Source organism: Lagenorhynchus albirostris, chromosome 19 (assembly GCF_949774975.1).
Source record: "Lagenorhynchus albirostris chromosome 19, mLagAlb1.1, whole genome shotgun sequence".
In the NCBI taxonomy this organism is placed as follows: Eukaryota; Metazoa; Chordata; class Mammalia; order Artiodactyla; family Delphinidae; genus Lagenorhynchus; species Lagenorhynchus albirostris.
The window spans coordinates 42,214,343-42,241,172 of record NC_083113.1 but is presented as its reverse complement, the minus strand read 5'-3'; the positions used below and the strand labels follow the sequence as shown (position 1 = coordinate 42,241,172).

General features: G+C 38.5%; 1 protein-coding gene across 4 annotated transcripts in view; it reads right to left on the bottom strand.

Annotated features, from left to right (window-relative positions):
* The window catches only part of NFATC3 (nuclear factor of activated T cells 3), a 133,700-nt gene that overhangs the window by 66,736 nt on the left and 40,134 nt on the right, over window positions 1-26,830 (bottom strand). For all 4 annotated transcript variants that reach the window (XM_060132606.1, XM_060132609.1, XM_060132607.1 and 1 more), the window contains exons 2-3: window positions 21,346-22,480; window positions 19,277-19,439 (exon numbers count right to left, since the gene is read on the bottom strand). In XM_060132606.1, the coding sequence (XP_059988589.1) occupies window positions 19,277-19,439; window positions 21,346-22,480 (1,298 nt within the window). The remainder of the gene's footprint in view (window positions 1-19,276; window positions 19,440-21,345; window positions 22,481-26,830) is intronic.

Below are 26,830 nucleotides of genomic sequence, written 5' to 3'. Positions count from 1 at the left end.
TTAATTTTAGTTGCTTTAAATTTAAATGTGGTTAGTAACTGCTGAATTGGACAGTGTAGCTCTAAACCTTTTCCTCTGCTTAATACTTTCACTTCCTTAGTATTTAGCTTTTCCCTGGCTAACGTTTATTAATTAGCTAGGAACTTCACTCAAATAGCAGTGCCTGATTCAACCCCTTCATCTGGGTTTTAGGTCCCTATTTGCTCTAAGAGAGATCTGAATTTCCCCCATTAAGGCTTTATCATACTTTTGTTATTATCTTGTTTGCAAACTTCACTGAACTAGAAATTTCATGAGAGTAGGAAACATGTCTGATTCCACTCCCCCTCTTGAATCCCCAGCTACAGTAACAAACTACCCTGAGTGTATTACATATTTGCAGACCATATTAATGAATAAGATTATTTACTTTGAATAAAAGAAAAAGTTAGTTTATTAGTTGGCTAGAAAGTAGGTGATATTTTTCAACAGCTTCATAGTTTGAGTTTTTAAAATTTCAAGAAATATATACTTCAGAAACTTCTTGGCTCTCACCATGTAATTATATTGAGAACATCTGAAATCCTCCTTTGGGGAGTATCAGAAAGATTTCTAGAACTTGTGCTTAAGTGCTCTTTCTCTTTTCATTTTGATACAACACTGGCCAATGGAATGCAAACACAGCTCTTTAAAATGACAGCAATCAACCCAGATGAATTCTAAGATGCCAATGTAGATATCTTATTCTGCTGCATTTTCTCCATCAGGGTTCACAGAACATTGATCAAGCTGCTAAAAGAAGCCTAAGTAATAATAGCAAATAATATTTACTGAACATTTACTATGTTCTTTACATGCAATGTTTCATTTCATCCCCACATCAGCTCTTAGGTAGGTGATATTATTCTCATTCTACAAAAAAGGAATTGGAGGTAGTTCCCTCCATAATTAACCTCTATCACATCATATTCTAATTTCCAATATAGCCCTTAATACATTCTAATATTATTTTGTTTATTTGCTTATTGTTTCTGCTATTGTCTCTGTACCCATAAGGGCAGGGACCTTTTCTGTCTTTTATTTATCTCTGGATCCCCAGCATCTACAATATTGCCTATAATGTAGTGAGCAATCAAAAAATATTTATTGAATGAGTGAAAGGATAGGTGAATGAATAAACTAAGCAATGAATGATTCAATAAAAGGTCTAGAAAAGTTAAACTGCTTGGCCAAAGATACAGTACAGCTCAGGATTCAAACCCAAGCAGTATGACTGTAGAGCCCATACCAGTCATTGAGCTACTAGTATTGACTCCTAAATGTACTTAAAGACCAACACCGTATAGCAAATGTGGACGAGAAGACAAGCTGACCACCAAAGATTTACGTATAGAACTGTATAGTATACCTTTCCTAGTCCTCTTGCAAATGAGTAGGGCCACTCATTTGCAAGTGATTACTCCTGGACAGTGAGTAGTAATAATTGGTAATAATTTCCAGGTTCATGTATCTTATGTGCCTTTCCTATACTTTCTTCCCTTTTCCCAGGGACCATGGAGGCTGTGTGCTGAACATGATTGTATCAAAAAATAGACAGACCTTGTATTCAAGAGTGACAATACAAAAGAAAATAAACTTTTCTGTCACAAACCACCAAGAACTAGAGATTATTAGTCATAGTAGTTAGCCTACCACAATTAATCTAAAAGAGCTTAAACTAATATAATGGTAAACAAGGTCCAAGATTTTTATTAGAAGCTCCAAACGTTGTAGAAACAGCACTTGTCTTGAAATCAAACACCAGGATTTCTAAAAAAGCTTATTCAGAGAATTAAAAGAGATAATGTGAAAGTACTTTATAAAATGAAAAGCACATGAAATTATAAGATAACTATAAGAGGCAACATGGTACAATAAAAGTGGAACAGCAGAGTCAAAAGACCTGGGTTTAAGATCTCTACCAATTACATTAAGTGTAATCTTAAATCATCTGTACAATGTACTTGCCTTGCCCTTTTCAAAAAACTTTAGCAAATATTAAATATAAACTCTGAGAAAACATTTTGTAAACTACAAAGAACTACAAAAAAATCAATTTTTGCAATTAGCAACAGAACAAATATGCAAAATGTCACTAAATTAGGCAATTTAAGAGCATGTTGGTGTCTAGCATTTTTTGGATAAATGTCAACATTAAACTAAATTCTTTTAAAATTATTTGTTCTACAACCTAAACATTATTCTAAAAGATATGGAGACTCTATACTATGTTAAACCATCTAAAACAAAATTCAGAAAGTTAAGACCTGCAAAAGTCTCTTTGAATCCTAGGACTGAAAATGTGTATTTTCATTAGAGAACTCCAATAAAAGTTATTGACTTTAATTAAACAATTTTCCTAATTTGGATAAGAAAAATAATCTGATTAAGTACTCATTTACACTATGTTAACTTTATTAAAGATTAATTTCCTGACAAGTAAACAAGTTAGTTTCATTATAAATTAAACTGCATCACTCTATTTACAAAAGCCAGGACATGGAAGCAACTTAAGTGTCCATCGACAGATGAATGGATAAAGAAGATGTGGCACATATATACAATGGAATATTACTCAGCCATAAAAATAAACGAAACTGAGTTATTTGTAGTGAGGTGGATGGACCTAGAGTCTGTCGTACAGAGTGAAGTAAGTCAGAAAGAGAAAAACAAATACCGTATGCTAACATATATATATGGAATCTAAAAAAAAAAAAAAAAAAAAAAAAAGGTTCTGAAGAACCTAGGGGCAGGTCAGGTATATATAAAGCCACAGACGTAGAGAATGGACTTGGACTTGAGGACATGGGGAGGGGGAAGGGTAAGCTGGGACGAAGTGAGAGAGTGGCATGGATATATATACACACTACCAAATGTAAAACAGATAGCTAGTGGGAAGCAGCTGCATAGCACAGGGAGATCAGCTCGGTGCTTTGTGACCACCTAGATGGGTGGGATAGGGAGTGTGGGAGGGAGATGCAAGACGGAGGGGATATGGGGATATATGTATATGTATAGCTGATTCACTTTGTTATACAGCAGAAACTAACACACCATTGTAAAGCAATTATACTCCAATAAAGATGTTAAAAAAAATTAAAAATAATTTAAACTGCATCTATTTCTCTATTGTGCTTGTATATTCTTAAGGCACTACAGAAATTTTTTACCCCCACCACACAAAAACATTGTGGAGTATGTAAAACCCAAAAAACCCCCTAGGAAGTTGGAAGAAGTTTCTTAACAGTGCTCTATAATTCTACAGTCCCTAACCATGAACTATAAAAAGAAATAAGATTATATATATTTTTCATCTATCAGCCCAATTTGATAATAAAAGGACATTCAGTTTCTACTTTGTACTCTCCATCTATAAATTCATCAGATTACAGAAAATACAAGGAAGAAGTAGACACTGGCTGTATGGTTCAGTTTTTTTTTTTTTAATTTATTTTTTAATTTATTTTTGGCTGCGTTTGGTCCTCATTGCTGCACACGGGCTTTCTCTGGTTCTGGTGAGCAGGGGCTACTCTTTGTTGTGGTGCGTGGGTTTCTCATTGCAGTGGCTTCTCTTGTTGTGGAGCATGGGCTCTAGGCACATGGGCTTCAGGAGTTGTGGCACATGGGCTTAGTTGCTCCGCAGCATGTGGGATCACCCCAGACCAGGGATTGAACCCGTGTCCCCTGCACTGGCAGGTGGATTCTTAACCACTGCGCCACAAGGCAAGTCCCCCAGGGGATTTAAAGTAGTGACACCCGCACCTCATTTTTCTTTTTCCCCTTCTAAAAGCCACACATTAAAGACTAGGATATTTAAAAAACAACTGAATATCTGGGGAAAATTAGAAAATAATCACCCATGCCCAGGGAAAGGCTCAAAAAAGACCAGAGAAGACCTTAAGTTTATACCTCAGGCTGATCCCTGGCAAAAAACAACAACAACAACAAAAAAAAAAACCAGCTTACGACAATCAAAAAGACAAAAACAAAAAAGAGCAAGCCCTGTGGAAGGGGGAGAATCTGATTTCTAGTTGTGAACAAAACTTTACAACTTAAGGAACTAGAAAAAGAACAAACTAAACCTAAAGCCAGCAGAAGAAAGTAATAAAGATTAGAGCAGAGGTAAATGAAACAGGAAACAGAAAAATAGAGAAAAATCAATGAAACCAAAAGTTGGTTCTTTAAAAAGATCAAAATTGACAAACTTTTAGCTCAACAGACTAAGAAAAAAGGAGAAAATACTTGAATTACTAAAATTAGAAACAACACTATCAATTCTACAGAAATAAAAAGGATTAGGGCTTCCCTGGTGGCGCAGTGGTTAAGAATCTGCCTGCCAATGCAGGGGACACAGGTTCCAGCCCTGGTCTGGGAGGATCCCATGTGCCGCAGAGCAATTAAGCCTGTGCACCACAACTACTAAGCCTGAGCTCTAGAGCCCGCAAGCCCAACTACTGAAGCCCGTGCACCTAGAGCCCGTGCTCTGAAACAAGAGAAGCCACTGCAATGAGAAGCCCACGCTCACTGCAACTAGAGAAAGCCCATGCACAACGAAGACCCAACGCAGCCAAAAAAATAAAATTAATTAATTATTTTAAAGAAAGGATTATAAGAGAGTACTATGAACAACTGTATACCAGCAAACTGGATAACTACATGAAGTGGACAAATTCCTAGAAACACAAACCCTTAAAACTAAACCACAAAGAAACAGACAATCTGAATATTCCTTTAACTAGTAAGAAGATGGAACCAGTAATTAGAAATCTCCTCACAGGGGCTTCCGTCGTGGCACAGTGGTTAAGAATACGCCTGCCAATACGGGGACATGGGTTTGAGCCCTGGTCCGGGAGGATCCCACATGCTTCGGAGCAACTAAGCCTGTGTGCCACAACTACTGAGCCCTGGTGCCTAGAGCCTGTGCTCCGCAACAAGGGAAGCCACCACAATGAGAAGCCCACGCACCACACCAAAGAGTAGCCCCCACTCGCTGCAACTAAAGAAAGCCTGCGCGCAGAAACGAAGACCCAATACAGCCAAAAAAAAAAAAAAAATTTCCTGACAAAGCAAAGCCCTGGACCCAGTGAATTCAACCGAACATTTAAGTAAGAACTAATATCGATCTTCTTCAAACATTCAAATAAATTGAAGAGGAGGGAACACTTCCTAACTCATTCCATGGAGTCAGCATTACCCTGATACCAAAGCCAGACGAAGACAATACAAGAAAACTACAGACCAATATCCCTTATGAGCACTGATGAAAAATCCTCAACAAAATACTGGCAAACCAAATTCTGCAGCATATTTGAAGAATTATACACCATGACCAAGTGGGATTTATTCCCAGAATGCAAGAATGGTTCAACACATGAATATCAATCAATGTAATAAACCACATTAACAGAATGAAGGGAAAAAAAAAATCACATGATTATCTCAACTGGTTCAGAAAAGGCATTCGGCAAAATTCAATACCCTTTCATGATAAAAACGCTCAATAAGGTAGGAATAGAAGGAAAATATCTCAAAATAATAAAAGCCATATATGAAAAACCCATTTGGGACTTCCCTGGTGGTCCAGTGGGTAAGACTCCATGCTCCCAATGCAGGGGGCTCGGGTTCAATCTCTGGTCGAGGAATTAGATCCCACATGCATGCTGCAACTAAGAGTTCGCATGCATAACTAAGAAGTCCACATGCCACAACTAAAAACATGCGGCAATGAAGACCCCACGTGCCACAACTAAGACCTGGTGAAGGAGGGAGGGAGGGAGGAAAGGAGGAAGGGAGGGAGGGAGGGAGGGAGGGAGGGAGGGAGGAAGGAAGCCCCACAGTAAACATCATACTCAAAGGTAAAAGACAAAGTTTTTCCTCTATGATCAGGAACAAGTAATGATGCTTGCTTTCATCACTTCTTTTCAACACAGTACTGGAAGTTCTAGCCAGAGCAATTAGGCAAGAAAAAGAAATAAAAGGTATCTAAATTGGAAAGGAAGAAGCAAAATTATCTGTTCTTAGATGATATAATCTTATATATCGAAAACCCTGGGCTTCCCTGGTGGCACAGTGGTTAAAAATCTGCCTACCAATGTAAGGGACACAGGTTCGAGCCCTGGCCCGGGAAGATCCCACATGCTGTGGAGCAACTAAGCCCGTGCGCCACAACTACTGAGCCTGAGCTCTAGAGCCCCCAAGCCACAACTACTGAGCCCACGTGCCACAACTACTGAAGTCTGTGCACCAGAGCCCATGCTCCACAACAAGAGAAAGCCACAACAATGAGAAGCCCGCGCACCACGACGAAGAGTAGCCCCCGCTCACCACAACTAGAGAAAGCCCGTGCACAGCAACAAAGACCCAACACAGCTAAAAATTAATTAATTAATTAATTTAAAAAACAAAGGAAACCCTAATGATTCTACCAGAACAAAAACAAAAACTGCTAGAGATAATAAATGAATTCAACAAAGTAGCAGGACACAAAGTCAACACATGAAAATCAGTTGCATTTCTATACACAAACAGTGAACAACCTGAAAAGGAAATTATGAAAACAATTCCATTTACAATAGCATCAAGAAGAATAAAATACCTAGGAATTAACTCAATCAAAGAGGTTAAAGTTTTACACAACGAAAACTATACAACATTGCTGAAAAAAATTAAAGAAGACATGAATAAATGGAAAAACATCCCATGTTCATTTATTGGAAGATTTATTATTGTTAACATGTCAATACTACCTAAAGCAATCTACAGATTCAATGCAGTCTGCATAAAAATCTCAAAGACATTTTTTGCAGAACAGAAAAATCCATCCTAAAAGTCATATGGAATCTCAAGGGACGCTGAATAGCCAAGACAATCTTCAAAAACAAAGAACAAAACTGAAGACCCACGCTTTCAAATTTCAAAGCTTACTACAAAGCTACCGCAATCAAAACACTGTGGAACTAGTACAAAGACAGACACAGAGACCAATGGGACAGAATAGAGAGCCTAGAAATAAACGCTTGCACATATGGTCAAAGGTTTTTGTTTTGTTTTCTTTTCTTTTTGACTGTACCACACAGGGATCTTAGTTCCCTGATCAGGGACTGAACCTGGGCCCTGGCAGTGCAAATGCCAAGTCCTAACCACTGGACTGCCAGGGATGATATTTAACAACAATGTTAAGACTATTCAATGAGGACAGGAGAGTCTTTTCAACAAATGATGCTGAGAAAACTGGATAACTACACGCAAAAGAATAAAGCTGGACCCTTACCTAACACCATATACAAAAATTAACTCAAATGGAGAAAAGACCTAAATGTATGATTTTAACTATAAAACTCTTAGGTAATCTTTTTTTTTTTTTTTTGGGCCACCGCCGTGAGGCTCGTGGGATCTTAGTTCCTTGACCAGGGACTGAACCCAGGCCCTCTGCAGTGAAAGCGCTAAGTACTAACCATTGGGTAATCTTAATCAAAATCCCAGCAGGTTTGTTTTTTTTTTTAATTTTGGGGGTGTGGTGGGTAGAGATTGACAAGCTGACTCTAAAATTCATACAGAAATGCAAAGGACCTAGACTAACCAATACAATCCTAAAAAAAGACCCACACTATCAAATATCAAGATTTACTATAAAGAAATTGTAATTAATGCAATGTAGTAATGGTACTAAGACAGAACAAATAGTCCAATGGCACAGAATGAAGAGTTAGGGAAGAGAGCCACAGATATATGGCTGGTCACCTGATTTATGACAAAGGCACCAATGTCGTAGAGTAGAAAAATGATGGGCTTTTCAATAATGGTACTGGATCAACTTCTATCCATAAGAAAACAAAATGTATCTTAATCTTTACCTTTAATTCATATACAAAAATTAATTTGAGATAGATCACAGACCTATATGTAAAAGGTAAAGTAATAAAGCTTCCAGAATAAAACACAGGAAACTATCTTCATAACCTTGGAGCAAGCAAAGATTCTTGAAAAGGTATGAAAGCACTTTCCATGGAAAACAAGACTGATAATTTGGACTTCATTAAAATTAAAAACTTCCATTTATCAAAAGACACAATTAAGAAAGTGAAAAAGCAAGCAACAGACTAGGAAAAGAAATGTCATTTGCCATACACATATCTGACAAAGGACTTATATCCAAATATTAAAAACTCCTACAAATCAGTAAGAAAAAGAGACAATTTAAAAATTGGTCAAGAGATGTGAACAGAGACTTCACAAAAAGGACAGCCAAATGTCTGATAAACATATGAAAAGATGTTCAACATCACTGGTTATCAAGAAACAACAATTTAAAAAAAAAAAAAGAAAGAAACAACAATTTAAAACCAGTGTGATACCTCCACATCCCTGTCAGAATGGTTAAAATTAAAAGACAAGAACCAAGTGCTGGTATTATTGGTGAGGATGTAGAGTAACTGGAACTTTCATATATGGCTGGTCAGGAGTAAAAACTGGTACAGCTCCTTTGAAAAACCAGCAATTCCACTCTGAGACATATAAACATATACCAAAAACATGTGAATGCTTCGTCCATCAAAAGATATGTGTAAAAAAAAGCATACAGCGGCTTTACTCGTGATATTTGAAAACTGGATACAAACCAAGTGTCAATGAACAGAACGACAGATAAAGAAATTGTAGTAAATTCATACGATGGAATATTATACAGCAATTTTTTTCAAACTACAAAAAAACCCAAACTGGATGAATTTCACGCTCATGTGTTAAATGAAGCTAGACAGAAAACAGAACACTTCGTATGAGTCCATTTATTAGCAACTCATGAATAAAAAAACTAATCAATGATAATAAATGGTCAGAAGCACAGTTACCTTTGGTTGGAAGATATAAACTGGGAAGGGCACAAGGGAGTCTTCTGGGGTGCTTAAAACATTCTATACCTTAACCTGTTTGTAGTTTTACGTGTGTGTGAGTATGTGTGTGCGTGTGTCTGTGTGTGTATGAAAAATTCATTGAGCTATACATGTTAATATTTGTGTACTTTAATGATGCATTCCCATACAGCAGTAAAACATTTTTGAAAAGTCTGCACATACAGAAAAAAATCAAGGCATTTTTCCCAGGCTTGAGAACCAAGCACACCATTCTTATGTGTAATGGTCAGATTGGTCTGGAATGGCAATTGGTGTCATCCTCTTTCTCTTTCTGAATATTAAAAAATTCTCAGAACATCCAGTCCCTACCATCAGGAAACTTACACAAGCCGCTTAGATAGCCTCATCCACCAGAGGGCAGACAGCAGAAGCAAGAAGAACTACAATCCTGCAGCCTGTGGAACAAAAACCACATTCACAGAAAGATAGACAAGATGAAAAGGCAGAGGGCTAGGTACCAGATGACGGAACAAGATAAAACCCCAGAAAAACAACTAAATGAAGTAGAGATAGGCAACCTTCCAGAAAAAGATTTCAGAATAATGATAGTGAAGATGATCCAGGACCTCGGAAAAAGAATGGAGGCAAAGATTGAGAAGATGCAAGAAATGTTTAACAAAGACCTAGAAGAATTAAAGAACAAACAAACAGAGATGAACAATACAATAACTGAAATGAAAACTACACTAGAAGGAATCAATAGCAGAATAACTGAGGCAGAAGAACCGATAAGTGACCTGGAAGACGGAATGGTGGAATTCATTACTGTGGAACAGAATAAAGAAAAGAATGAAAAAAAATGAAGACAGCCTAAGAGACCTCTGGGACAACATTAAACGCAACATTTGCATTACAGGGGTCCCAGAAGGAGGACAGAAAGAGAAAGGACCAGAGAAAATATCTGAAGAGATTATAGTCAAAAACTTCCCTAACATGGGAAAGGAAATAGCCAACCAAGTTCAGGAAGCACAGAGGGTCTCATACAGGATAAACCCAAGGAGAAACACGCCGAGACACATAGTAATCAATTTGGCAAAAATTAAAGACAAAGAAAAATTATTGAAAGCAGCAAGGGAAAAATGACAAATAACATATAAGGAAACTCCCATAAGGGTAACAGCTGATTTCTCAGCAGAAACTCTACAAGCCAGAAGGGAATGGCATGATATACTTAAAGTGATGAAAGGGAAGAACCTACAACCAAGATTACTCTACCCGGCAAGGATCTCATTCAGATTTGATGGAGAAATCAAAAGCTTTACAGACAAGCAAAAGATAACAGAATTCAGCACCACCAAAACAGCTCTACAACTAATGGTGAAGGAACTTCTCTAAGTGGGAAACACAAGAGAAGAAAAGGACCTACAAAAACAAACCCAAAACAATTAAGGAAATGGTCATAGGAACATACATATCGATAATTACCTTCAACGTGAATGGATTAAATGCTCCAACCAAAAGACACAGGCTTGCTGAATGGATACAAAAACAAGACCCATCTATATGCTGTCTACAAGAGACCCACTTCAGACCTAGGGACACATTCAGACTGAAAGTGAGGGGATGGAAAAAGATATTCCATGCAAATGGAAATCAAAAGAAAGCCGGAGTAGCAATACTCATATCAGATAAAACAGACTTTAAAATAAAGAATGTTACAAGAGACAACGAAGGACACTACATAATGATGAAGGGATCAATCCAAGAAGATATAACAATTATAAATATAATGCACTCAACACAGGACCACCTCAATACATAAGGCAACTGCTAAAAGCTATAAAAGAGGAAATCGACAGTAACACAATAATAGTGGCAGACTTTAACACCTCACTTACACCAATGGACAGATCATACAAAATGAAAATAAATAAAGAAACAGAAGCTTTAAATGACACAATAGACCACATAGATTTCACTGATACTTATAGGACATTCCATCCAAAAACAGCAGATTACACTTTCTTCTCAAGTGTGCACAGAACATTCTCCAGGATAGATCACATCTTGGGTCACAAATCAAGCCTCAGTAAATTTAAGAAAATTGAAATCATATCAAGCATCTTTTCTGACCACAACGCTATGAGATTAGAAATGAATTACAGGGAAAAAAACGTAAAAAAACACAAACACATGGAGGCTAAACAATATGTTACTAAATAACCAAGAGATCACTGAAGAAATCAAGAGGAAATCAAAAAATACCTAGAGACAAATGACAATGAAAACACGATGATCCAAAACCTATGGGATGCAGCAAAAGCAGTTCTAAGAGGGAAGTTTATAGCTATACAAACCTACCTCAAGAAACAAGAAAAATCTCAAATAAACAATCTAACCTTACACCTACAGGAACTGGAGAAAGAAGAACAAACAAAACCCAAAGTTAGCACAAGGAAAGAAATCATAAAGATCAGAGCAGAAATAAATGAAATAGAAACAAAGAAAACAATAGCAAATATCAATAAAACGAAAAGCTGGTTCTTTGAGAAGATAAACAAAATTGATACACCATTAGCCAGACTCATCAAGAAAAAGAGGGAGAGGACTCAAATCAATAAAATTAGATAAGAAAAAGGAGAAGTTACAACAGACACTGCAGAAATACAAAGCATCCTAAGAGACTACTACAAGCAACTCTATGCCAATAAAATGGACAACCTGGAAGAAATAGACAAATTCTTAGAAAGGTATAACCTTCCAAGACTGAACCAGGAAGAAATAGAAAATATGAACAGACCAATCACAAGTAATGAAATTGAAACTGTGATGAAAAATCTTCCAACAAACAAAAGTCCAGGACCAGATGGACTCACAGGTGAATTCTATCAAACATTTAGAGAAGAGCTAACACTCATCCTTCTCAAACTCTTCCAAAGAATTGCAGAGGAAGGAACACTCCCAAACTCATTCTATGAGGCCACCATCACCCTGCTATCAAAACCAGACAAAGATACTACAAAAAAAGAAAATTACAGACCAGTATCACTGATGAATATAGATGCAAAAATCCTCAACAAAATACTAGCAAACAGAATCCAACAACACATTAAAAGGATCATACACCATGATCAAGTGGGATTTATCCCAGGCATGCAAGGATTCTTAGATATACGTAAATCAATCAATGCGATACACCATATTAACAAACTGAAGAATAAAAACCATATGATCATCTCAATAGATGCAGAAAAAAACTTTTGACAAAATTCAACACCCATTTATGATAAAAACTCTCCAGAAAGCAGGCAAAGAGGGAACCTACCTCAACATAATAAAGGTCATATATGACAAACCCACAGCAAACATCATTCTCAATGGTGAAAAACTGAAAGCACTTCCTCTAAGATCAGGAACAAGACAAGGATGTCCACTCTCACCACTATTATTCAGCACAGTTTTGGAAGTTCTAGCCACGGCAATCAGAGAAGAAAAAGAAATAAAAGGAATACAGATTGGAAAAGAAGAAGTAAGACTGTCACTGTTTGCAGATGACATGATACTATACATACAGAATCCTAAAGATGCTACCAGAAAACTACTAGAGCTAATCAATGAATTCGGTAAAGTTGCAGGATACAAAATTAATGCACAGAAATCTCTTGCATTCCTATACACTAATGATGAAAAATTTGAAAGAGAAATTAAGGAAACACTCCCATTTACCACTGCAACAAAAAGAATAAAATACCTAGGAATAAACCTACCTAGGGAGACAGAAGACCTGTATGCAGAAAACTATAAGAAACTGATGAAAGAAATTAAAGATGATACCAACAGATGGAGAGATATACCATATTCTTGGATTGGAAGAATCAATATTGTGAAAATGACTATACTACCCAAAGCAATCTACAGATTCAATGCAATCCCTATCAAATTACCAATGGCATTTTTTACGGAACTAGAACAAAAAATCTTAAAATTTGTATGGAAACACAAAGACCCCGAATAGACAAAGCAGTCTTGATGGAAAAAGACAGAGTGGGAGGAATAAGACTCCCTGACTTCAGACTATACTACAAAGCTACAGTAATGAAGACAATAGGGTGCTGGCACAAAAACAGAAACACAGGGCTTCCCTGGTGGCGCAGTGGTTGAGAGTCCGCCTGCCGATGCAGGGGACACGGGTTCGTGCCCCGGTACGGGAAGATCCCACATGCTGCAGAGCGGCTGGGCCCGTGAGCCATGGCCACCGAGCCTGCGCGTCCGGAGCCTGTGCTCTGCAACGGGAGAGGCCACAACAGTGAGAGGCCCACGTACAGCAAAAAAAAACAACAAAAAAAAACAGAAACACAGATCAATGGAACAAGATAGAAAGCCCAGAGATAAACCCACGCACCTATGGTCAACTAATCTATGACCAAGGAGGCAAGGATATACAATAGAGAAAAGACAGTCTCTTCAATAAGTGGTGCTGGGAAAACTGGACAGCTACATGTAAAAGAATGAAATTAGAACACTGCCTAACACCACACACAAAAATAAACTCAATATGGATTTGAGACCTAAATGTAAGACCGGACACTATAAAACTCTTAGAGGAAAACACAGGAACAACACTCTTTGATATAAATCACAGCAAGGTCTTTTTTGATCCACCTCTTAGAGTAATGGAAATAAAAACAAAAATAAGCAAATGGGACCTAATGAAACTTCAAAGCTTTTGCACAGCAAAGGAAACCATAAACAAGACAACCCTCAGAATGGGAGAAAATATTTGAAAATGAATCAACGGACAAAGAATTTCCAAAATATATAAATAGCTCATGCAGCTCAATATTAAAAAAACAAACAACCCAATCCAAAAATGGGCAGAAGACCTAAATAGACATTTCTCCAAAGAAGACATACAGATGGCCAAGAAGCACATGAAATGCTGCTCAACATCACTAATTATTAGAGAAATGCAAATCAAAACTACAATGAGGTATCACCTCACACCAGTTAGAATGGGCATCATCAGAAAATCTACAAACAACAAATGCTGGAGAGGGTGTGGAGAAAAGGGAACCCTCTTGCACTGTTGGTGGGAATGTAAATTGATACAGCCACTATGGAGAAGAGTATGGAGGTTCCTTAAAAAACTAAAAATAGAATTACCATATGACCCAGCAATCCCACTACTAGGCATATACCCAGAGAAAACCATAATTCAAAAAGACGCATGCACCCCAATGTTCATTGCAGCACTATTTACAATAGCTAGGACATGGAAGCAACCTAAATGCCCATCAACAGACGAATGGATAAAGCAGATGTGGTACATATATACAATGGAATATTACTCAGCCATAAAAAGGAACGAAATTGGTTCATTTGTTGAGACGTGGATGGATCTAGAGACTGTCATACAGAGTGAAGTAAGTCAGAATGAGAAAAACAAATACTGTATATTAACGCATATATGTGGAACCTAGAAAAATGGTACAGATGAACCAGTTTGCAGGGCAGAAATTGAGACACAGATGTAGAGAACAAACGTATGGACACCAAGGGGGGAAGTGGTGGTGGGGTGGTGGTGGTGGTGGTGAATGAACTGGGCGATTGGGGTTGACATGTATACACTGATGTGTATAAAACTGATGACTAACAAGGACCTGCTGTTTAAAAAAAATAAAATTAAATAAAAAAAAATTCTCAGAATAGTGTAGAAATCTTACAAATATTCTTCTTAGTTCCTAGAGAGGGGCCACCTCTGCTGGTGGAAAATATGTGGTCTCAGAAGTGGGCATGCACAAATAGAGTGTTCCATACAAAGCATACAGCTCTGCAAGTGTGGTAGAGTATGTACAATCAGGAATGTTTCTTTTTCAATTTGGCATGACCTGCTCTCATCATATAATGCTTATTTTCCTCTTGATATTAGAAAAAGAAAAAGAACTTCTAGATAAAGACAATGAAATGAAGTAGTATCACAATCTTCTTCCCCTAATACCTAACAAAATAAACAAAATGTATATGTGTGGGGGGTAGGAAACAGCCAAAAATCTACCAGTAATAACCAAATAAAGAACAACTTTGAGCTATAAACTTCAAAAGGGCAAGGGGGTGGTGAGGACTGTGAAACAGAAGACTCTGATGCAGTATGGCAGAGCTGCTAACCAATCCATACCTTCACTCACCAGGAACGGTAATAGGAAAAGTGAGCAAATAAAATTAAAGAGTAAATTAATGGAATAAAAGTAATAAAGTGGGAAAATAAAATAGCAGAGAATGCTAATTTGTAGCAAAGTAGATCAAAGTTCTAAGTAGGCAACTCTGAGGCAAGACAAGGAAAAACTCTGCCTCACGAAGAAAAGATCCTGCATTCTGCTCCAGAGCCTTTGGCAGAGGCAAAAAAGGTCAGAAGTGCTTTCATCTTCCAGAACTCTGTGTTGTACAAGAGGAACAAGCAAAGCTCATGAAAATATGATACATACTAACATACTGGGAGTGGGCCACATACATGATATTGTTCACTTTCTTGAGCCAAACCCAACAAGGCCTATCCTAAACTAATTCTCTACCTCTTTACCCCAATCGCCTCAGGCTATAGACCAAAGCTCTCAAACAAAATGGGAGGAAAAGACAAGGCAATTAGGCAACCATAATATACATGGTTTGTTTTTGTTTTTATTTAAGGAAAAAAGTAGGAAATTATGCAAAAGACAGTTGAAAATACAATAAAAATGAAAACAAAACCTCCCCTCAACACACACACACAGGAAACAGAACACAGAAATTGAATGCTGGTGAATGCTCCACACTAAAAGATTCAAGAATATAAATTCAATAAATCATGAGACCAAATATAATGATAAAATATCAAATGAGTGGTAAGTGGAGCCAAGGAACCAATTTAAAATTCAAAACACAAAACACAGTCGCAGGGGGCTTCCCTGGCGGCGCAGTGGTTAAGAATCCACCTGCCGGGCTTCCCTGGTGGCGCAATGGTTGAGAGTCCGCCTGCCGATGCAGGGGACACGGGTTCGTGCCCCGGTCTGGGAAGATCCCACATGCCGCAGAGTGGCTGGGCCCGTGAGCCATGGCCACTGATCCTGCACATCCGGAGTCTGTGCTCGCAACGGGAGAGGCCACAACAGTGAAAGGCCCGCGTACCGCAAAAAACAAAAAAAGAATCCGCCTGCCAATGCAGGGGACATGGGTTCGAGCCCTGGTCTGGGAAGATTCCACATGCCGCGGAGCAACTAAGCCCGTGGGCCACAACTACTGAGCCTGTGTTCTAGAGCCCGCAAGCCACAACTACAGAAGCCCGCATGCATAGAGCCCGTGCTCCACAAGAGAAGCCACCGCAATAAGAAGCCTGCGCACCGCAACGAAGAGCATCCCCCACGTGCCGCAACTAGAGAAAGCCCACGGGCAGCAACGAAGACCCAATGCAGCCATAAATAAATAAATAGATAGATAGATAGATAGATAAATAAATAAATAGGTTTACTAAAAAAAAAAAAAAAATACATTAAAGTATCCCGAGAAAAGAACATAGATATGGAGGACTGACAAAGAAGTCAACATGTGAATAGTAACTGGAGCCTCTGAAGTAAAGACAAAACATATAGAACAGGAAATATATAGATACATAATGTAGAAAATTTTTCTTGCAGGAAGGAAGAATCTCAATTTGAAAGGGAGCATCATAGGTAGTGGGGAAGACTGAAAAAGAAACATCAACCTCCAGACATACTCTGGTTAAGTAATTTCAAGTATAATGAATGATATAATTTCTAAAGAAACAAGTTAGAAAAAAAAAATAAGTCACTCACAAGGAGAATATAAAACACTGATAATATTCAAAGTGTTGGTCTCCCTTTAAGCAGGGAGCCCTGGCAGTGGAAGGACCCGAGTCCTAACCACCAGACTGCCAGGGAATTACCCCGTCCCAGCCGCGATTTTTTTTGGCAGGGAATCAGTTTTTAATTAAAGGAATACTGTGGAAACAAATCACTTGTACTCCCAAAAGATTTTGTTCATTTAAGCACTTGTAAATAACTTCTTTCAAAAGGCAAAGATACAAGAAATGGGGAATTCCCTGGCAGTCCCAGTGGTTAGGACTCTGCGCTTTCACTGCCAGAGCCTGGGTTCAATCCCTGGTCCGGGAACTAAGACCTCACAAGCTGCTCGGTGCATCCATTTATAAACAAAGGTGGGGGGGGGGCGGGCTTCCCTGGTGGTCCAGGGGTAAAGAATCCACCTTACAATGCAGGGTACCCTGGTTCGATCCCTGGTCAGGGAACTAAGATTCCACATGTCATGGGGCAACTAAGCCAGCGTACCACAACTACTGAGCTCGCGCGCCTCAACGACAGCCCATGTGCAGCAAACTACAGGGCCCACGAGCTCTGGAACCCGCGCACTACAACTACAGAGCCGAAGCGCCCTGCAGCCTGAGCGTCACAACTAGAGAAGAGAAAACCCAGGCTTCCCTGGTGGCGCAGTGGTTGAGAGTCCGCCTGCCGATGCAGGGGACACGGGTTCGTGCCCCGGTCCGGGAGGATCCCACATGCCGTGGAGCGGCTGGGCCCGTGGGCCATGGCTGCTGGGCCTGCGCGTCCGGAGCCTGTGCTCCGCAACAGGAGAGGCCACAACAGTGAGAGGCCCGCGTACCGCAAAAAAAAAAAAAAAAAAAGATTATTATACATAGCCATTCTGATGTTTGAGTATATAAAGGCAACAAATAAACATTCTCAATCATGAAAGAATGCAAGGAATATAGAATCCAAAGCCCTCCTTAAACAAACAAAAACACTTGAAAAAGAAAAAATAAAAAAGAATTAGTAGTGGGCTTCCCTGGTGGCACAGTGGTTGAGAGTCCGCCTGCCGATGCAGGGGACACGGGATCGTGCCCCGGTCCGGGAGGATCCCACATGCTGCGGAGCGGCTGGGCCCGTGGGCCATGGCCGCTGAGCCTGCGTGTCCGGAGCCTGCGGTCCGCAACGGGAGAGGCCACAACAGTGAGAGGCCCACGTACCGCAAAAAAATAAAAAAATAAAAAAAATTAAAAAAAAAAGAATTAGTAGTAATCACTGAATCCAACTATCAACACATATAGGACTAAGCTAAATAACAGGAGTGGTGGGACATGAGGCAGGGAGATGTCTATAGATCTGTAAGGAAGAATAATATAAGCATCAAAATTCAGGAGGTAGAGGGTAGTGTACGTAGGCCTCTCACTGTTGTGGCCTCTCCTGTTGCTGAGCACAGGCTCCGGACGCACAGGCTCAGCGGCCATGGCTCACGGGCCTAGCTGCTCCACGGCATGTGGGATCTTCCCGGACCGGGGCACGAACCCGTGTCCCCTGCATCGGCAGGCAGACTCTCAACCACTGAGCCACCAGGGAAGCCCCCATATAGTTTTATTTCTGTTTCATTTTTTAAATGTTTCATTCAAGTAAAATTAAGGTTAATATTCAATTCTTTTTTAAAAAAAATAATTTTATTTATTTATTTATTTTTGGCTGTGTTGGGTCTTCGTTTCTGTGCGAGGGCTTTCTCTAGTTGCGGCGAGCGGGGGCCACTCTTCATCGCGGTGCGCGTGCCTCTCACTATCGCGGCCTCTCTTGTTGCGGAGCACAGGCTCCAGACGCGCAGGCTCAGTAGTTGTGGCTCACGGGCCTAGTTGCTCCGCAGCATGTGGGATCTTCCCAGACCAGGGCTCAAACCCGTGTCCCCTGCATTGGCAGGCAGACTCTCAACCACTGCGCCACCAGGGAAGCCCAATATTCAATTCTTATGAGTCAAAACTTACATATTATATTTTATACACTCGAATATTATATAATTATAATAATTTCACTTTAGTTTTATTTTCTAATAAATTCAAATAAAAATTAATTACAAAGATGTTCAACATAATCCTATCCTTAAAAAAAGTCCATGCATTTTTCTAGTCATCCATCTAGTCTTCCACTAAACATACACACAGAGAATTATCTGGAATGTTAATCAAATGTTAACAACTGCTTATTTCTGAGGGGGTTAGATTTTAGGTATTTTATTGCTTTATTCTTTCTACTTTTCTGTATTATTTGGACTTTAAACAAGCATGTATTGTACTTATAAACATAACACAATTTTTTTTTAGATCAGAAAAACAACTATTTGACCATTATAATCTTTCCCCTGAGTTTCACCAGCTGGAGAGTCAGTCCAGGAAGAATATCTTTTAGCCTAGCAAAAAAAAAAACACCTCAATGCGGAAGTGCTATCAACAAGGACACAAAACCTCAATGTAAGCTTTCTAGGTTTGAAAATTTTATCTCTTCGGGCTCAGCAGTACCTGACTGAATAGACCATATCATTAACAGATGTATGGTATCTGCAGAAACATCCCCAAAATCTCATACCTTCACAACAGGATGTCCCCCAGTAGATGCTTTCACTGCTCCTCGGCTACCTTCAGTTTCATAATGGGCTCGATGATGAGTTTTAGGTTGCACTTCTATTTTCAGTTCATATTGTCCAAAATGAGTTGGTAAAGGCCAGTCTAGTGGAGGTAATGAAGACGTGCTATAAACAAAACACACAAAGATGCATTTCACCACGCTAGTATTGTCAAGCAATGATTCAAATTACTTGCACCAACATTTCTTCCCATGATCATTGAAGCAAAGTATTCAAAAAATAAAATAAAAAAAGAAAACATCACTTAATAAGTTATAACACTGGATATGGTGGGTGTTTAAGAAATAATTCTTTAACCTGAAGAATAAAATCAATTTTATCTACTTTTTAGTTTCGTATATATATTTTTTAAAAGGATAAATTCTAACATTTCATAAACTGTAACTTTCTCAAATATGTGTATATAATTACAAAAACAATCAAAATTTAAACAGCTTAAAGGGGAGAGGTTCATTTAGATATATTAGCATTGAAAATATGGCATTAGAAAAGAAACAACTTCTACGTCCACAGGTCAAATATTAATGGACCCAAACCTAGAATGATTTGTATTAGAAAGTAATATCTTCTTAATGATTGGTGAAATGGGACTTTAAAGGTCTCTTCTACCTTTGAAATGCTATCATGCCTACAGTAAATTCCTAAATCATTTCATTACTTCCTTGAATGTCCTCAGCCTAGCTTTACCAGCTACTCTGAAGATCAAAGGTATTAATTTTTATTAGTCTGAAGCAACAACTCAACTTCATCAACTCTCAGCGAGTTTCTGCACTTGTTCAAGAAAACCCCTAAAAAGATTAAGATAATTTTCAGATGCAAAGTGATAGGCTCAAAGGAATCTTCAATACCATAATTCCACATTATATTTTTCTAAAGGTCTAGATCCAGAAATAAACATTCATACCAACAAAAAAACATTTTTAAAAAAAGTAAACAGACCCAACTCCATGTGGGGATTTAATACATGGTAAGTTGTCTTTTCTAATCAATTATAGACTAGATTGATTCTATAAATGGCATTGTGGTAACTGATAAGCCACTTAGAAAATAAAGTCATTACAATAGTCTTCACTCCAGTCCTTAGCCAGACTCACGATTCAAAAAAAAAAAAATTATATATATATATATAAAATTTATAAATACAAATACTACATGTTATGTACATATGTTATAAAAATTATACATAAAAATTTTGTTAGAAACTCGTGAGAGTTAGATTTTTTTATTTGTAGTTACTTTAGAGTGGGGTAGGTTTTCAAATATAACATAAAATCCAAAAGCCGTGAAGGAAAAGACAAACCTGAATACATAAAATTTAAAAATTCCTCTACAACAACAACAAAAAATCACAAACTTATGAAGTAAAAAGACAAAAAAAAATTATGGGAAAAACCACTTGCTACAAATACAAAAAGCAAATTTCACTTGTATATTGAGTTCTTAAAAATATAAAAAGCCTATTCCCAAGTGGTTTTTTTTTTTTTTGCGGTACGTGGGCCTCTCACTGCTGTGGCCTCTCCTGCGGCGGAGCACAGGCTCCGGACGCGCAGGCTCAGCGGCCATGGCTCATGGGGCCAGCCACTCCACGGCATGTGGGATCCTCCCGGACCGGGGCACGAACCCGTGTCCCCTGCATCAGCAGGTGGACTCCCAACCACTGCGCCACCAGGGAAGCCCCCCAAGTGGTTTTATTAGTAATTTAATTTATACTATAATCAATCTTTTACAAGAAGCTTTTGTGGATAAGAAAATTCCTTCTCGGGATTCTTAAATGTAATTAATTTGCTATTATCTGCAATTCATTATACACTTTGAAAATTATAACTTTAGCCTATCTAAAGACACTTTTAAGACTAAAAGGAAAATAAATGTGGACTTTGTCTGCAAGAAATTGAAGAAAAAAAAAGGAGGAAGAAAAACGGTCAAATAATTCTATATAGATAATGTAGTTACATGCCACCAATAACACATAAACATGAAAAATGACCATCATCTATTTCCATCAACTCACCGAAATATAGGGGTGTGACCAGGCTTTGGTTTGCTCCAGGTAAAGGGTGAAGGAACTGAAAGAAATTGGTCACCAGATGAATCTTTCTTTAAAGGATACTGAGATCCAAGGCCATCATCTATTGAAGTTTCCCGGGATGGTGAAAGATTCCCTTGGTCATCTGAACAGAGCTCTAATTTTCCTGGTAGTACGGTAGCTTGATCTTCAGAAGTCTTCCTTGTTTTCAGAGGAATATCAGTCTCTACACAGTACTGAAATGGAAAAAGTGCAGGGCCAAGGCCTGATCCACCCTGGACAGAAGCATTGAGCCAGGTATCTTCTGTTACACTTCCCCTGGGGGAGTGACCAGGAGAAGGAACAGGTGAGTGATGAGGCGAAAGGGACCCAGCATAACAAACCTCAGCACTAGAGTGCCGCCGTTTCCCACAAGGGGAAGTAGGCCTTGATGAGGGTCCTGAGGCTGGCCTGGGGCTCAGCCAATTCTCATCAGTGACACTAGATCTAGGAGAGTGGCAAGGAGATTGCCTAGGTGACAAGGAGTGTCCAAGTCCATACTGTTGATTCCAGGACTCTTCTCCAGGGCAGCCTCCTGGGGAGCCACCAGGAGAAGTCAGAGGGGATCCGAGAGTAAATCGGGCAGCAGCTTCATTCAACTCCGAATCCACATCATCATAAATATGTGAAAGAGATTCACAAGAAGACGCATCTGAGAACCAGCTCCTAGAAGAGATGCTGCTGGCAGGACTAGGACTAAGGGAAGACTCCCGGTAGGATGGCTCAAGAGGAAGATAGAGATGATCTCTAGAAGGCCTTTCCAAATATTCCCTTTCTGGGTCATTTATGTGTAGGTCATCTTCATGAGTATCAATTTCTTGATGACAGTTAGGAGAGATGGATGTAATTTGAATACTTGGGCACTCAAAGGGTTTGGGACCACCTAATGGGCTGTATTTAGATTCAGGAATTTCACAAGTTCCTTCATAGTTTTTGTGACCTTGGAGCTGAAACGATGATGACAAAACAGAAGAGTGAGACGGTAATCCATGATGTGGTAAGCAAAGTGGTGAGTTTAAAGTAGATGGAGGTGGATCTACATTAAAGATGTAAATGGATGCACAATCATCTGGCTCAAGATCTATGGGGGTTGGGGGGAGCAAAAAAGAAAAAAATTAACAAAACAAGAAATTAGAAATCTTAGATGTATAAATTACTAGATGAGAACGTAAATAATAATAATCTTGAGAGGAAGAAAGTGGGACATAAAATGTACATTAGCTCCACTGAAGAGTGGTGTATGTGTGTGTGTGTGTTTTAATGCATCTGATTATTTCTGCAGATATACATAATTATCACATATTTAATTTTTTCTTTTTCTGTATTTCCGTATTTTCTAAAATAAGAATCTGAAAACAATAAATGCTTTTATAAAAGAAATAATCATATCCATAATTCTAAAAAATACTCACAGAATTATGTAATGATATGATCATATAAATTCAAAATTCAGCCTCCTCTGGGGTCTGCAGGTTAAAATGGAGTAAAGGATAAAGCAGAGTCTTTGAAAGGTTTTTAATTATAATTATACACACTAGTTTATTAATGCAAAGTATTACAGACTGATATTCAGGAGACCTAGACACTAGCCTACCTCTGCCATTAGTTGTGAGCTTAGTCACATATTTTAATCTCTCCAAGGCCTCAGTTTCCTTGCAATAAAATTCAAGAAATGTTTATGATGAACAGAAAGAGTTCTTCCGTTCACAGTCACACCATCAAGAATTCATATCTTTGGTCATGGCAAACCAGGTTACAAAAGACACATGACCCCACTGGATCCTTCACCTCAACTAGAAAATAACTCAACAGGGCTTTTAACTATTGATTAATTGTTAAAGTAATCCTCATAAAGGCAGAACTTTTAAAATGTACCCCTTGCTAGAGTATTTAACACTAAACAAGTCCTGCCAAATTACCTACTGAGAGCACCTGCAGCAATAAGGGTATTTTTGCAACTTCACTTTTAGGGAGGAGCGATTATTTTCCATTTTCACAGAGGCAGAAGTAGTACTAACCCCTCATACAAGGTGTTGGTTGAACACCTTCACTTTTTCCAGAGATGATCACTGGGAAACCAAAGACAAAACTGTTCATAGATACAACAAAGAGAAGCACAAATCTGTAGCCTCTTCTCAAAAGTACTCAAGTAGATCACATTATTTAATTACATAAGTACCAGTGGAAAACAACAAACACATGTCTTTAGACTCTTGGTGTCATCATTAGCCAGCATCCTACAATTTAACTACCTCCATAAGTCCTAGATTTGGGAGCTTTTAAGATGTTCTGTGGTTAGTGAACATACTCAGTAAAGAGTTTTTACATATATTAAAACAACAAAACAAAACCCCCTAGGTTTAAACCCTGGCTCTGCCTTCCCACCACTGTGTGAACATGGACAAGTTACTTAACCTGCCTGAACCTCAGTTTTCTGAGGCACTTTTTTCTATAAAACTGGAAGGCTGTGAGTAGAGTATTACCCGAAATGCATGGGACCATTTTAAGGCAAGCAACCTAACACAATGACTAATATTTAGCAAGAACCCAATACATACCTTATTTTTTTTAATTCTGAAATATTTCCTAATAAATTGAAACACCTTTCTAAGTATACCACTCACTCCACTCTCTCAGCCCACTTACTGAATCAAGAGAAGAAGGAAATCAGAACTCCAAAGAAGAAAACCCATCTGTGACTTAGATAAAAAGCTGAAGGGGGCTTCCCTGGTGGCGCAGTGGAATCTGCCTGCCAATGCAGGGGACACGGGTTCAAGCCCTGGTCCGGGAAATTCCCACATGCCGCGGAGCAACTAAGCCTGTGCGCCACAGCTACTGAGCCTGCGCTCTAGAGAGCCCACGAGCCACAACTACTGAGCCCGCATGCCGCAACTACTGAAGCCCGCCTGCCTGGAGCCCGTGCTCCACAAGAGGAACCACCGCAATGAGAAGCCCGCGTACTGCAACGAAGAGTAGCTCCCGCTCGCTGCAACTAGAGAAAGCCCACGCGCAGCAACGAAGACCCCAAGACAGCCAAAAATAAAAACAAATGAATAAATTTATTGAAAAAAAAGGAAAAAAAAGCTGAAGGGAAAAGCTATTAAAAATAAACAACAAGGACTTCACTGGTGGCACAGTGGTTAAGAATCTGTCTGTCAGTGCAGGGGACACAGGTTCGAGCCCTGGTCCGGGAAGATCCCACATGCCATGGAGCAACCAAGCCTGTGAGCCACAACTACCAAGCCTGCGTACTGCAACTACTGAAGCCCGCACGCCTAGAGCCCGTGCTCCGCAACAAGAGAAGCCATCGCAATGAGAAGCCCATGCACCACAGTGAAGAGTAGAAAGCCCGTGGGCAGCAAAGAAGACCCAACACAGCCAAAAATACATAAATAAATAAATTTATTTTAAAAATAAACAACAAAATGAAGAGGTCTGGGGGAAAATGGGGAGTGACTGCTAATGGGTATTGGGTTTCTTTCTGGGGTGATGAAAATGTTGTAACAGTGACTGTGGTAATGGTTGCACTATTCTGTGAATAAACTAAAAACCACTAAATTATAAACTCTAAATGGGTGAATTGTATGGTATGTAAATTATATCTCAATAAAGCTGTAATAAATATATAATGAACATATATGTATATTTTTCACAATTAAAAGTATTTTTTAAAAGTTAAAAAATTTGTTTCTTATCTGACTATAAGAAAATCATCAAAGAAATTGTAAACAAGTGCTATCACCTCACATTTAACATTTTCATGTATGTCCTAGTCTACATGGGTATATATTTTATACAGTTGTGACATAACAGTTTTGGGTTTTTTAAAAACCTTTTATTAAAGGATAAGGTACATACACAAAAGTACACATATCGTAAGTATATAGTTTGGGTAAGCTGTCACAAACATACACACCCTGTAATAGCTCCCTTTAAAAAAAAGAACACAGGAGGAGGGATAAATTAGGAGTTTGGGATTAGCAGATACAAACTACTATATAAAAAGATAAACAACAAGGTCCTACTGTATGGCACAGGAAGTTATAGTCAATATCCTGTAATAAACTATAATGGAAAAGAATCTGAAAAAGAATATATATATATACACACACACACACACACACACACACATACATATCTGAATCCCTTTGCTGTACACCAGAAACTAATACAACACTGTAAATCAACTATACTTCAAAAAAAAAAAGAATATCTCAGAAGTCCCCCTTTGGCTCCCTTCCAAGTTATTACCTCTCCCAAAAAAGTAAACACTATATTGACTTCTAACAGTCTAGATTTGTTTTGCCTATTTAACATACAACTTGGTCTTTCAATTTTTTCATATTATATTGGGCTTTATAAAGTTTCTAAACAATTTTCAAGGCCATATAAAATGTCAAGTCAATGATCATAGTTATTTCCTACTTTTTACTCTTATAAATAATGTAGCATTGAACATCTCTATACCTATAGCTTTTTATCTTCTTTTGAAGTAGTCTTCAAGGATAAATTAAGGGCAGAGTTACTAGATGACAGGGCACACACATTTTTAGCACTCCTACTACATAGAGACATTTATTTCAGAAGGCTTGTTTTAATTTGCAACATTGGAGGGACATAAGACAGTTTCTTCAACCAAGATGTTATTTTAAAATTTAGTGTAATTTAGGACTAAAATGGTTCTGTATGAAATATGTTTGTAGGCTGCAAGGAACAGAAAACTGAACTCAAAGTAGCTGAGGGGGAGGGGCAGTATTTTTCATCCAACAATAACACCAGGTCCAAAGGTAGAACATCCCCAGTGTAGGTGTTATTTCTTCAGTTCAACAAAGTCATTAACCAGTTTCTTTCTGTATTCCCATTTTGCCATTTTGCAGGTGCTAACTTTGTCCTATTCACTTTTCAACCATATATGTGTATTTTGCCCTAAAACCACAAGCAATGTGATCATTCATTTAATAAATATTTTTTGAGTAGCTACTATATAGCAGGCATGTTGTAGACATTGAAAACATGAGTAAGCTTTACATATGAGTAAAGTCCCCATCCTCTTAGAACTTATATTCTAGTAAAATGTCAGGTGGTGATATTTGCTATAAGGAAAAATAAAATAAAGTAAGGAGAATGGAGTAGGGAAAAGGGGAAGTTAATTTAGATAGGTGAGAAAAGGGCTCTTTCTCCAATGTTTGAGGAGATACCAAAAGGATATGAGGAATGAGCTATACAGAGATCTAGGGGAAGAATATTGTGGGTATAGGAAATAGTGAGTGCAAAAGGCCTGAGAACGGAGTATTTTTGGAGTTTATGAGAAAAAGCAAGAAGGCCAGTGGGAATAGAGTGAGGAGATAAAATGATAAGGGCTTGGTGGAGGGTGGGGCCACTGGCTACTCAAGTAAGGCCTCATAAACCAGTAGAATGACTGGTTTTTATT